This window comes from Amphiura filiformis, chromosome 13 (genome assembly GCF_039555335.1).
Source record: "Amphiura filiformis chromosome 13, Afil_fr2py, whole genome shotgun sequence".
Lineage (NCBI taxonomy): Eukaryota > Metazoa > Echinodermata > Ophiuroidea > Amphilepidida > Amphiuridae > Amphiura > Amphiura filiformis.
The window spans coordinates 57,884,539-57,899,273 of record NC_092640.1 but is presented as its reverse complement, the minus strand read 5'-3'; the positions used below and the strand labels follow the sequence as shown (position 1 = coordinate 57,899,273).

The 14,735-nt window shown below is 38.9% G+C and overlaps 1 protein-coding gene across 1 annotated transcript; it reads right to left on the bottom strand.

Annotated features, from left to right (window-relative positions):
- Window positions 1–360: 360 nt before the first annotated feature.
- On the bottom strand, window positions 361–10,208 carry LOC140167783 (protein mono-ADP-ribosyltransferase PARP4-like). Its single transcript, XM_072191076.1, has 6 exons — window positions 10,092–10,208; window positions 7,600–7,773; window positions 5,398–5,493; window positions 4,405–4,587; window positions 2,282–2,392; window positions 361–546 (listed from the first exon to the last, which is right to left on the bottom strand). The coding sequence occupies exons 1-6, from the start codon at window positions 10,206–10,208 to the stop codon at window positions 361–363; spliced, it is 867 nt and encodes a 288-aa protein (XP_072047177.1).
- Window positions 10,209–14,735: the final 4,527 nt, after the last annotated feature.

Below are 14,735 nucleotides of genomic sequence, written 5' to 3'. Positions count from 1 at the left end.
TCCAGATTGCTTGTCTGGTACATGGGCCAACCATTTTATGTGACTCTCCAAACCACAGCACGCCATGCTCCCACTAGTGTGGTATCTGCATGTTTAGAGTCACATGAGTGGGATAGAAATGAGAAAGCTTGTGTCTAACAACCTTCTGACCGAAAGCCTAGCGCACCACCACTACATGACCACCCTCTTTCGCACGTCCCTGGCTGTATTATCGATCTACAGCACTTACAGTTAGCAATTATTGTGGTGTTTTTCAGTTGTCAACCCAGACAGTTAACATACGAGGACAGCAGTCTACCCTTTTATCCCCATCTCCTCTCCATCCCTCAGTCTGTCTATCTGTCTGTCTCACTTCCTTCCTCATGTTCCACAACCCTTCTCATATCCTTCACTCACCTCTAATGCCAGAGAACTCTCAGGTTTCAGTTTCTCTTCTGCCATCTTATGTGCATCCTCATAGTATTTCTCTGCAGCATCAAATGACAGGGTCTCTGTTGCAGTGTTAGCTGTATGCAGAAGATTTGCCACATGCTTCTCAGGGTTTGCCTTGAAAAAAAATCAGGGTTTATTTATCCTTAGTGTAAGACCATTGTGCTATTTTACACAGAAGGTTTTAATTAAACCAAAATTGAAAAAAAGAATGCAACTTATGTTTAGTTTTTAGGATTGTGTATATTTAATTATATCCATTCTACCTGGTACTTTGACCAAAATCAGATGTGCCACAATTGAGGATGAGGAAGAGCAGGAAGAAGAAGAGGAGGAAGAAGATGATGAAAAAGAGGAGTTCTGCTCTTCCTCTAAGAAGAAGAGGAGTCCTACTCTTCCAAATTGAAGAACACTTGAGGAAGAAGAATAGGAAGACGATGAGGAGGAAAAAGATGAAGAGGAGTCCTACTCTTCCTTTATAAGGAAGAGGAGATGTGATTCAATTGAGGAAGAGGAAGAGGAATAGGAAGATGAAGAAGAGGAGTCCTACCCTGATAACACAAAGAAGTTGGCCCGATGTCGGGTATTGGTCGCCATGGACGGTGGCTGAACGTCGGCTCAGATGTCGGCTGCTCATTGGGTATATGTCCTGCCGACGAGGTCGGCCCGACTTCGGTTCGACCACCGGCCGACGTAATGCCGACTGCTTAAAAGCCGGTGCCGACCCTAACCCGACTTCAACAACGTCGGCCCGACCTTGGAACTACGTTGGACCAATCATTATCCAACGTCGATCCAACGATTGGCAAGTTAGCCCAATGAGACGAAAAATCATGAAAAAAATCAAAATATTATTTAGTAGCGTATACTCTGCTTACACCGAGTCTTACACTTACCTACTCTCTATTTTACAACGAACACAAATTTTCTAGCTTAATTTACACAAGTCACTTACCTTAATGGACCTACCGGGATTCGAACCAGGGACCTTCGGTTTACAAACCTGGTGCTCTACCGATTGAGCTACCGAGGTTTCTATATTTGATGAAGTGTTTTAAGTTAATATAAGCAATATTTTGATCAAATTTACTGTAAATATTGATAACATTTACTAAATTTGTTGATTTGTTTTCTTTATAAAGTAATATACTTGTAAAAATAAAAAATTTGGTCAATGGATGGATTAATAACATTGGCCCAACACGTATAATCATATCACACGCAATTTTAAGGTCAATAAAAAAAATAAGAGAACAATTCACAAGAAAAACAACAACGATAATAATTAAAAATAATAATAATTAACACTAATATAATAATAACATTAATTATTAAAGAACAATAATAATAATAATAATAATAATAATAATAAATAAATATAGGCCCCTATCATCTTTGCTTCTGTCATGGACGTCGTGCCGACGTCCATACAACGTTATAGGTCGGCACTCATTCACCGGAATTTCACCGACCTCAACCCGACGTCGCCCCAAAGTCAGCGAGCCGACATTCACTTAGTGATGTAGGGCCGACCTCAACCCGACGTCGCCCCAAAGTCAGCAGGCCGACGTTCACTTAGTGACGTAGGGCCGATGTCCGCCCGACTACTTCAGCAGGACCCCGACCCCTTGCCGACTTCGCCGACCAGTCGCCAACGTCGGGCCGACGGCATTGTGTTATCAGGGTACTCTTCCTCTAGAAGAGGAGATGCAACACAATTGAGGAAGAGGAATAGGAAGAAGAGGAAAAAAGGAAGATGGAGAGGAGGAAGTAGAGGAGGCTGCATGCAGCTGATAACGAGGATGATCCTGCTGTTGATACTGATGATGATGATAAGGAACTTTTAACCTACCTCTATTTGAGCAATTCCATCCTGCCAATCTAAAAATGCCAAGTTATCAACATCTTCCTTTGCAACTAATTCAGCTACAGTTGGTCCTGTATTTGTAGTCAAGTCCTCTCCCTGCAGACAAACAGTGAAATGGAATGGTTGTGATAAGTATTCAGCAGAAGTTATTTTTTTAATATGCAGGAGCTAATTAAACATCTTGTTATCTTTGGGATGTTGCAGTTACAACTGAAGGAATGTATTTGAACTATATCTATCCATTCACCATGCACAAACACAATAACCTGCACTAAGGAACACTGACAATTAGGGACAAGCGACCACGATGGTGCAACTCCTGTGGAACAACTGCATGCCCCAACTTCCCCACACACTAAAAACTACGGGGTTATATTTTCCGTGGTCATTTTGAATTGACCACGTTTGGGGTTGTTTTGACCCTTCAAGGGGGTTGTACTGTTTTAATTTGACCACATCACGAGGTCATTTTAGCCACAACGAACGTGGTCAAAAACTTAGTGGTCATTTTGCCGATACCGTCGCGCATTGATATCAGTTTCAATCTTCCGCTTTGAAAATCTCAATTCATAAATGAGTTTAAACATGAGCTGCAATTAATGTTTGTTGATTAATAAATAAAACTAATTTTTTGACCGAAGTTACCCAATTTGTCAACTTTATAATGACTTGCATTTCGGAACTATTTGCACACACGGTGTGCATCGGCTCATTGGTCACATCAGCGCCATATTTGTTCTGATTGTGCAGCTCAGCGGATTGTCGTGTGTGCTTGTCTGCATGATGGAATATGAAAAGTTATTTGAAAAGTGAGACTGCAAGGATGCATAGACCCTTGTCTATGCACGCAGATTCATTCCAATTTCATGCTGTCGTGGCTGGTGTCTTGGCTGCAGTTGTTATAAGCTTATATCATGTAAGCTTATAATACGTGAACTGTCATAGGCGATGACTGACTGTGTGTGAGTGTGATACACAGATGCATTTTGCAGTTTGCTGCATGCTGTTTATGTAATGCTTTCTCTGTGCAGAAACACACAAGTTTATGTCCTGGTGGGACCAGCATGACCATAGGCCTACTAAAAAAATCCAAACAACCCCTAAATGTGGTTATATGAGTAACCCTATAAAACAACCCTTTCAAATGGGTCATTTCATTTGACCCCGAAATGAGGTCATTAAGTAACCCAATAAGGCAACCCTTTTGAAGGGGTCATTTCATTTGACCCCGAAATGTGGTAATATTTTGACCCCAATGGGGTTACTATTTGACCCAAATACGTAGTCATTGCAATGACCCCGGCCAATGGGGTCAAAATGACCCCGTTAGTGGTATGGTGTTTAGTTGATAACTATGCTGGGGTCAAAATGACCCCGTTTGGGTCATTTTTTGACCCCGTAGTTTTAAGTGTGCATGGATTTTCACCACCATGATATATTAGATGTTTTTGCCTTTTTTGACCATTTTCATTAAATTTTACCCCCTTCCTGGTTATACACCACTTCACAACCATGATGACACTCCGTGGTATTGTTTTCCCATACCGTGCACAATAATTGTCATTTTTTCACTTTTTCCTCTGCAATGCAATTTTTAAAGTATTATTAGGTAGCATCAACAGGGGACATTCCCATTTGGTCAAAGCACAACAGTTTCTACCCAGAAGACACACAAGAATGCACTTTGAATCAAAGTTTGCTGGATGCATGGCAAGTTATACATTAGGCCAAATAAGAAAATATACATGTTTCACATCCCCTACCGCTTCCTTTTTTTGAGGTTTCTTCAATTATATTTTTTGAAATTCAGTTATAACTTTTCAAAAAATATGTCTAGGAAGTTGAGATGCTTTCTATTGTCTTGCTAATATACTAGAAACACTTTGGAAGGTTTGAAGGGTCCTACCTCTCTGAACAAAATAAAAAGGCCTCCTCTTTTCAGGTATTATTGTATATGCTAAAACAGCTTTAAGTATGGGTTTTTACACTGATCTTGTGATAAAAAATAAAAATAAAAAGCCCCCTTTCCTCCTTTTTTTCGAAAACTCTGACGTGAAACTTGTTTTTTATTTACTTATAGCCTTATGTACAAAATTTGAACATTATACCTCCTGCCTTTCTTCCACTGCAATAAAACTGGTGAATGGAGTAATGATGTCGTACTCCATGCTAAGAGGAACAATGGAGGACTGGATCTCCATCTTCTTGACTTCATGATGTAAGCGATCTGAATGAAGGGCGCCCTCTTCCCAATCTTGTACAATGGCTCTTGCTGCAAGACGATGAATTATCTGTGTTTAATAATAAAATTAATTAAAATTAACCATATATTAACAGAAGACTAGTATATTAGTCAGTTGTTCCACCATGTGGGTTCTTTAACATCAGTTTTGATTTTCCGTTGTGATTTTCAGTTCTTGCTATGATTTTACACTCAAGTGTTTCTCTTCTCTGCATTTGTCATTGTGGGAATTGGTACAGCAAATGAATAACGCCAGAGCAAAATTACTGCTGCATATTTTGTAACAGCCAACCATTTGAAAACATCGAACTATACTAAATTTTGTTTTGGCAAATCAGTGACACCAACACATTGCAGTATTGCTGCAACTGTTATACATGCACATATATGTGGCATCTTGATATGTGACCATCCACCCCGAAGTGGTAGTAAAGTCGGCTCTAGATCATTTTCTGTTTATTGCAGATTTTGAAAGAATGCACTTTCAGCTTTGAAATGGCACCTCAACCAGCTTCATCGGACATCTGGAAGTGAAGTTATGGTTCATCAAAGGTCAAATTTCTAGTATATTTTACATAGAAATCCATATGTTTTTGATTGTATCTCAAAATGGAAAATGCAGACTTTACGACCAGTTTGTGGTGGGTAGGCACATATATGTGCAAGTGTATGCCAGTTCTTTGAGGGAATGCTTGCAATTTGAAGCTGCGCCCAATGAAAATGCAGACTGATGTCACAGACTCAAAAATAACATATAATCTGACCCTGTAGGATGCAACACAAGCCACCATGTCTGGCAGGGGTTTATTCAACTTGTTATGTTTGTTAAAACAAAGACAATTATTACGTATTAACTTACCATTCCTTGTGATTTCTTGACATCTTCAGTTGCAAATTTGGTGATGACCTCCTTGCTGCCAGATGGCATAGAAGGAACAGCAGCCTTCAAAACAACCTGAAAAGAGATTGACAGTTTATCAGTATACAGTAGTACGAGGGGCGGTCAATAAGTTCGTAGAACAAGGTACTTGAAAGAGTACTAGCCAATTTCTTTCTATCTCTCCCTTGAGCATGGTAGCTCATGGTCAATACATACCTTAATGTACCCGTCGCAATTTTTCTTGAAACCTTCTATGTCAACAAAATGGAAGTCTTCCGATAGCTCCTTGAGCCACTCTTCCGTGAAGGCTCACCAGCATTGATCACCAGCAAACCTGGTATTATGAAGGTACGACTTACAATTCTAAAATAGGTTTCACTAACTGAAGGCCATGCCTGAACCACAATATGATTAGTTTAATTAGCTGACCCCTCTATCGTGAATGGCAGCTTGACAAACTAAGAATAGCGCACAGGACACAATCCGAGAAGAGCCACATTCCTACCATCAACCTTCTTCACACGATGGCTTGCCTCAATTTTGCTATAAAAATAGTATGATATATGCCTATAATTGTACTTTCATTTGGCAAATGCTCTGTCATCAAGACTATCCCTGGATCTCAGAAACAGCGATGAAGACCTTGCAGTACGGTGACCGAGTGATGATCTTCTTAGGGGTGTGAGATCCAGGTGCTTCCACTAAATTCACTCATAATTCCAGTGATTAATGTATGCCTTATCACCTTTAGCCACATATAGATTAAACTTGCCTTGGTCCTCATTCTAAGTGTATAGAAGGTGTGGACCTTAATATGTCAATTGGTATCAATTTTGTACACAAAGATTCTGGGACCCCATCTAGAATACACCCTGGGATACCCAAATGTTGATGGATTAATATTGAAAACACATTCATCAGAGTTGTCATATTTTGTGGCTATCTCATCTTTCTTATTTGGCTCTTTATTCATTATCAATGCCACTGTACCAGCGCGTATATCATTAGTGGTGACGTCAGCAAGTCTTTTGGACCTTGGATGATCTTCAAGGACGCTTATTCCATTCTTGAACTCTAAGAGCCATTTCGTTGCTGTTGAATACCAAGGACTTCATTGCCATTTACAACAACTGTACATTGTTAAAGTTTATTTGAGTTTTCACCACCGTCTGGAGAAATTTCCATGATGACCCTGTATTCACTTCTGGTAGTACCTGTGAATTCATAGAGGTAGGCTTCCTCTGAAGAGTGTCCTGCCCATATACAGTGATGCAAAAATATATTATCTTTGCAGTCATGTTTTGAAGGAACAAGCTTTCAAATGAGACCAAATTCAATACCGTGCGACAAAGTAACATACCGAGTTCTACGAACTTTTTGACCGGCCCTCGTATTAAGAACTGGGGATGTTATGTGAGAGCTTCAGGACATACAGGAGATACATGAGCTGCTGAAGTGGAGAGGTGGCAGGGCTGGTGGTCCGGGGATCAAGGTTTAAGTGTGGTAAATGTTACAAGCAACAAAAAATCAACTCACATGTATAACAGGGTGTGATTCTTCAGGATTTTTTGTGGCCAAAAGTTTCCAATTTCACCTAACTTAATTAAAGGAACTTTTGCACAAATTACGCAAAATTGTGTTAAATCTGACCCAAAAATGGATCATGATTGGTATAAATATGTGACCCGTTCCGACAAAACCAGGAACAAGTCGCATTTTTGACATTTCACGATTTGAATAAAAATGTAAGCGGGGAACAATAAGCTTCAAAATGATACCAAAATTATATACATAGCATCAATACTTTTCAAGATATGGATAACTTTGTAAATGATACATTGATATCAAGTTATTGCCAAATTGCTAGTCCGAGTAATGTGCTAATTAGTTTCCTGCCTTACACAAGATTGAATTGATTGATTAAAGCTCTTTTTAATAAGTACTTTCAAGTATTTGAAAGTCCACTCAGTTCCAAGGTCAAATACCATGAAATTAAGAATTCCAAAATTTGATTTTTTTTTGATGGGAATGTCATCTTTAAAAGCCTACAACTCAAAAACATGTCTGGCGACTTGTTCCGGGTTTTGTTGGAGCTGGTCACATATAAGTTCATATTATTCTCGGAGGCACGCCCGTACATAATCTTGAATACCCCGGCCTCCCTGGGCAAATGATATTTACCTGTGAACATGAGTTGACAAGTGCATAGACCACAAGACGTGAGCCACTGAATACCGTTGTAATCTGTGCTGGAGCTTGTATGTTGTCACTACCGTCAGATGATTTGTCATCTCCCCATTCTAAGCGAATATTACTTACAGCTGGTTGACAGCAGCGGCTGATTTGGCGGTTCAGCTTCAATAAAAAACCAAAAGGGCTCAAAGTATATAAATTCAATGATTTTCAGCTGAGTCTATATATCTATTTCAGCACCATAAGGCCATTCAATTAATTTGGGCACTGAAATCTCAAATTCCAAGGACCCTCTTCCAATTTTGTGGATCTGAACTGGGCTATATAGATGCACAACCCCCTATAGAGGAGTTTGGATTTCCAGACCTTTTTATCCAGTCATGATTGTTGGAAATCCAGACTCAAGTGTCCAAAGGTGAAAAAAACCCAGCAGAATATAGTTCAAAATTGGACTCAATTTGAGAGCTAACATTTCTGTGATTTTTCATTAATTTAATTGCATTTCCAAGCTTTTTCTAGTAACTTTGGCAACTAGAATTCCAGTCATTTGCAGAAAGCAAACTTGGAAAAGTTACTCCTCTATAGAGGGTATGCACTTATTTTCTAGAATAGCCATTTGCCACTTTTGATATGAGATTAAAAACAGGTTATTTATTTATTTATTTATTATTCATTAGGCATTTCAACAAAACTATACAGCAAAATTAGACCAGCGAGCAAGGGCTGCCAGGGCCCAACAAACGTGGCGAATAAAGCACTGACATCTAAAAGATGAGTGGACCCCACCCTTGCAAGCTGGTCATGAAAATAAACAAAGTATTGCACTATAAATACACATAAAATTACAAAGATTATTAACACATTAAAAGTACAAACATTTTTTAAAAACAGCACTATGTTAAAAGCATGAAGCCCCAAGAGACACAATATATTGCACTTAGCCAAGCAGGATAAAACACACCACAACATAATGAGATAATGCCCCCCTCCACCCTACCACCATAACAAAACATAGATGGCACCAAGGATTAAATTTCTTGAATGGACTGAAAGTAGTCTCTCAAGTGGGATTTGAAGCAGTTAAAACTATTGCACAAATAAATATCAGTGATGTGACGGGGAGGTCAGACCATTTTTGGGGAAGCGTTGGATGGAATGATAAAGAAAAGCATCAGTTTTGGCTTTGAGATGGTGAAAAATAAGGTGATCGGGATGCCTACTATTTGGACGGATTGTATTATAAGAAATTCTTAATATTTAGGCATATCATGTGGTATAACAATAATTATGAAATTTAAAAATAGGAAGTTGTGGAATCCTATTTTGAGAAAGGGAAATGCCAAAATTTATTAATCTAAGTGAAAAAAGAAAATCAAACCAACAAACAATACTACAGGATACTTGTATAAAAATATATGTGACCCGTTCTGACAAAACCAGGAACAAGTCACATTTTTGACATTTCATGATTTGATAAAAATGTAAGGATGGGACAATAAGCTTTAAAATGATACCAAAATTATATACATAGCATCAATACTCTTCAAGATATGGATAAGTTTGTAAATGATACCTTGATATTTTTGCCAAATTGCTATTCTGAGTAATGAGCTAATTAGTTTCCTGCCTTACACAGGATTGAATAGGGATTATCATAGTTCAATTGTTAATTTTTGATTAAATAAACCTCGTTTTAATAAGTACTTTCAAAGATTTGAAAGTCCACTTTAGTCCCACAATCAAATACCATGAAATTAATAATTCCACAATTTGATTTTTATTATGGGAATGTAATTTTTAAAGGCCTATAACTCAAAAACACATCTGGCAACTTGTTCTGGTACAAATCAAAGTGTGTCAAAAATTCAATTCAAGTATATTTATTTTTATTATTTATTTATTACACTTTATCACTGGCACAGAATTACAAGAAATATATAATATTGCACATAAGTTACATCAAAAATTACACAATATTATGAAAGGAACATTTGTTTTAAAAGTCCAGTGAATGGCTGGAGCGAACAGGTGCCAGGCACCTCTAAGACCGCCCCACCAAAACCAAAAAAGAAGGGAAGGGAACAATAAATTTGAGGGGGAAAATGCAGGCAAGTTACATTTGCCTGCAATTTGGACAATTACAAAAAGAGGTCCAAGTGCAAACAGAAGTTGCATCAAAGGTGCGAGCAAATTTGGACTGGTAAAACTCCAAAACTTGGTGCTTAAATGAAGCAACAGAATTTGTAGATCTGATAATACTAGGGAGCTGGTTCCAAATGGGCACCATACGTTGAAAAAAGCCCATCTTGTGGCACTCAGTTTTAGAAAGCTGATTTACCAGCAACAAAGGATCAGTCTTCTGCTCACAGTGAAATAACAGTTTGTTTTGATATATCACTAACATAACCTTATTTAATGAAAATTATTATCATTTTAACAAATTCCAAAATTCAATTAACAATATGGTTAATTACACCTACTTTCTTTTCCCATGTTGACTTGGCTTTGATATCAAAATATTCAAAAGCGCCACCACCCAGACGACTTATTGAACGCAATGTATGATGATCAGCTGTTGAGCTAAGGACAAAAGGCATACAATTTTACAGTTTCATTATTATTTCATTGAATGCAGATCTCCAAGTTATATCGAATTGAATGGAAAAGAGAGCATTTCAAAAGTGACCAATTTGGGCTAAGTATTTCCTCCTTCAGGGTGATTCCTACTGGCTATTGTAACAGGCTCAGTATAGTGTGACAGATCTACGCTCACTCACTGGGCTCATTATTAGTGTGGTTTTAAGAGAAAAGTTTATAATGTAAATTTTGTCACTTTTTAAATGCTCTCTTTTTTATTCAAATAGGTGTAACTTGGGAAAATAAAGTCGCATAATGTCGAATGCGGTATCAATACATAGAACAACGTTATCCATCCATTGACTAATTTATTTGGTAAATTAGGCTTAGTGTTTTAAAGATATTGCTTTTGTGCAGTATATTAGAAATAATACCTTATAAGGGGGTATAGATAGGTTAGGCATGGTTTTTAATCAGAGGGGGCTTGCCTACCAGAACAATAAAATAACTAGAGTCAACAGACGCTGAATACAAGCCGCAATTTGACCCCTATAACTTGACCCCTGGGTTACGGATGGGGTCAAATGCTCTTGCATTGTGCTTAGGATGTCATAAGAAATATTCCTGGTGAATTTCAGCTTAATCGGAACTTATACATGGATTTTGATTTTTTAAAATTTTTGATTGACCTTTTGACCCCCTTAATGACCTTTGACCTCAATGAAAAAAAAACCTTATGTACACCGACAAAATGCATTGTTCCAATTTTAATTAAAAAATTCTAACATTTTCAGTTCTTCAGATAAAAATTCTTGAAGTTATTCAGCTAAAAACAGGAAGTGACCCTTAATGACCTTTGACCCCCAAAAAAAAAAATACCATGCATACATCAGGGAACACTAATTCATGTATGTTGGTAATATTATTCTGGTCTGTTTACATTTTGAGATAAAAATTTTTTGAACATTTTTGATAATTTTGGTTTTTGACCGGAAGTAACCCCTTAATGACCTTTGACCCCAAAACTGTAGGCATCCTAAAGACCCTGGCTAGTAGCAATGCATGTGTGCTAATGGCGACTCTCTGCTATGTAATTTGTAAAGACAGTGATTTTTTGAATATTTTTAGACTTTGACCGGAAATGACCCTTAATGACCTTTGACCCCTTATCTGAGCACACCCTATAGACACCGACTAAAGTCGAGTCACATGATATAACCATGTCCTCATCGCATGAAATTTGTGGAAGGAGTAGCATTTTTTGTGAATTCACATTTTTGACCATTATAGCTAGGTCAAAGGTCACAGCAAGGTCAAAGTCAAATGGAAGGTTTGGCCTAGCCCAGTGGTCTTTTGGGTCAAGTTTGGTTGAAATCTGTCAATCCCTTGCGAAGCTAGATGCAGTTGATTGCGGTTGCCAGAAGAAGAAGAAACTAGAGTCAACAGACGCTGAATACAAGCCGCAATTTGACCCCTATAACTTGACCCCTGGGTTACGGATGGGGTCAACTGCTCTTGCATTGTGCTTAGGATGTCATAAGAAATATTCCTGGTGAATTTCAGCTTAATCGGAACTTATACATGGATTTTGATTTTTTGAAAATTTTGATAGACATTTTGACTCCCTTTAATGAACTTTGACCTCAATGGAAAAAAAAACCTTACGTACACCGACAAAATGCATTGTTCCAATTTTAATAAAAAATTTTTACCATGTTTAGTTCTCGAGATAAAAATTCTTAAAGTTATTCAGCTAAAAACAGGAAGTGACCCCTTAATGACCTTTGACCCCCAAAATAAAAATACCATACATACATCAGGTAACACTGATTCATGTATGATGGTTATATTACTCTGGTCTGTCTACATTTTGAGACAAAATTTTTTTGAACATTTTTGATAATTTTTGTTTTTGACCGGAAGTAACCCCTTAATGACCTTTGACCCCAAAACTGTAGGCATCCTAAAGACCCTGGCTAGTAGCAATGCATGTGTGCTAATGGCGACTCTCTGCTATGTAATTTGTACAGTGATTTTTTGAATATTTTTTAGACTTTGACCGGAAATGACCCCTTAATGACCTTTGACCCCTTATCTGAGCACACCCTATAGACACCGACTAAAGTCGAGTCACATGATATAACCATGTCCTCATCGCATGAAATTTGTGGGAGTAGCATTTTTTGTGAAATCAACATTTTTGGCCATAAGGTCAAGGTCAAAGGTCAAAGCCAGGTCAAAGTCAAATGGATGGTTTGGTCTAGCCCAGTGGTCATTTGGGTCAAGTTTGGTTGGAATCTGTCAATCTCTTGCGGAGCTAGATGCAGTTGATTGCGGTTGCCAGAAGAAAGAAGAAACTAGAGCAACTGTGCCCTTTGCAAGGGCACGAGGTAAGTTAGGCGTATGACTGTGATGACATCATGACGCAGCAATACTGTGCAACATTAAATTTGACCCGACCTTTGTCTTCGGTTGACCTTTTCGGTTTCATATTCTGAGCAACGTTAAATTTGACCTCGGATGACCTTTTCGGTTTTACACTCCCCAAGTGTTAGGGATCATTTGCCGCAAGTTGCAGCCTAAATGGAGCAACTTCAAAATTGACCTGACCTTTGACCTCACTTGACCTTTGTGGCTTTATACTCCTAAAGTGTCAGGGATCATTTTCCCTGACTTACAGCCTAATTGGAGCAACTTCAAATTTGACCTGACCTTTGACCTCACATGACCTTTGTGGTTTTATACTCCCTGAGTGTCAGGGATCATTTTCCCCAACTTACAGCCTAATTGGAGCAACTTCAAATTTGACCTGACCTTTGACCTCACTTGACCTTTGTGGTTTTATACTCCCCAAGTGTCAGGGATCATTTCCCCCGACTTACAGCCCAATTGGAGCAACTTTAAATTTGACCTGACCTTTGACCTCACATGACCATTGTGGTTTTATACTCCCCAAGTGTCAGGGATCATTTCCCCCGACTTACAGCCTAATTGGAGCAACTTCAAAATTGACCTGACCTTTGACCTCACTTGACCTTTGTGGTTTTATACTCCCAAAGTGTCAGGGATCATTTTCCCGGACTTACAGCCTCATTGGAGCAACTTCAAATTTGACCTGACCTTTGACCTCACATGACCTTTGTGGTTATATACTCCCAAAGTGTCAGGGATCATTTTCCCCGACTTACAGCCTAATTGGAGCAACGTCAAATTTGACCTGACCTTTGACCTCACTTGACCTTTGTGGTTTTATACTCCCAAAGTGTCAAGGATCATTTTCCCCGACTTACAGCCTAATTGGAGCAACTTCAAAATTGACCTGACCTTTGACCTCACTTGACCTTTGTGGTTTTATACTCCCAAAGTGTCAGGGATTATTTTCCCCGACTTACAGCCTCATTGGAGCAACTTCAAATTTGACCTGACCTTTGAGCTCACATGACCTGTGGTTTTATACTCCCAAAGTGTCAGGGATCATTTTCCCCGACGTACAGCCTAATTGGAGCAACTTCAAATTTGACCTGACCTTTGACCTCATGACCTTTGTGGTTTTATACTCCCAAAGTGTCAGGGATCATTTTCCCCGACTTACAGCCTAATTGGAGCAACTTCAAATTTGACCTGACCTTTGACCTCACTTGCCCTTTGTGGTTTTATACTCCCAAAGTGTCAGGGATCATTTTCCCCGACTTACAGCCTAATTGGAGCAACTTCAAAATTGACCTGACCTTTGACCTCACTTGACCTTTGTGGTTTTATACTCCCAAAGTGTCAGGGATCATTTTCCCCGACTTACAGCCTAATTGGAGCAACTTCAAAATTGACCTGACCTTTGACCTCACTTGACCTTTGTGGTTTTATACTCCCAAAGTGTCAGGGATCATTTTCCCCGACTTACAGCCTCATTGGAGCAACTTCAAATTTGACCTGACCTTTGACCTCACATGACCTTTGTGGTTTTATACTCCCAAAGTGTCAGGGATCATTTCCCCCGACTTACAGCCTAATTGGAGCAACTTCAAATTTGACCTGACCTTTGACCTCACATGACCTTTGTGGTTTTATACTCCCCAGGTGTCAGGGATCATTTCCCCGACTTACAGCCCAATTGGAGCAACTTTAAATTTGACCTGACCTTTGACCTCACATGACCTTTGTGGTTTTATACTCCCAAAGTGTCAGGGATCATTTTCCCGACTTACAGCCTCATTGGAGCAACTTCAAATTTGACCTGACCTTTGACCTCACTTGACCTTTGTGGTTTTATACTCCCAAAGTGTCAGGGATCATTTTCCCCGACTTACAGCCTAATTGGAGCAACTTCAAAATTGACCTGACCTTTGACCTCACTTGACCTTTGTGGTTTTATACTCCCAAAGTGTCCGGGATCATTTTCCCCGACTTACAGCCTCATTGGAGCAACTTCAAATTTGACCTGACCTTTGACCTCACATGACCTTTGTGGTTTTATACTCCCAAAGTGTCAGGGATCATTTCCCCGACTTACAGCCTAATTGGAGCAACTTCAAATTTGACCTGACCTTTGA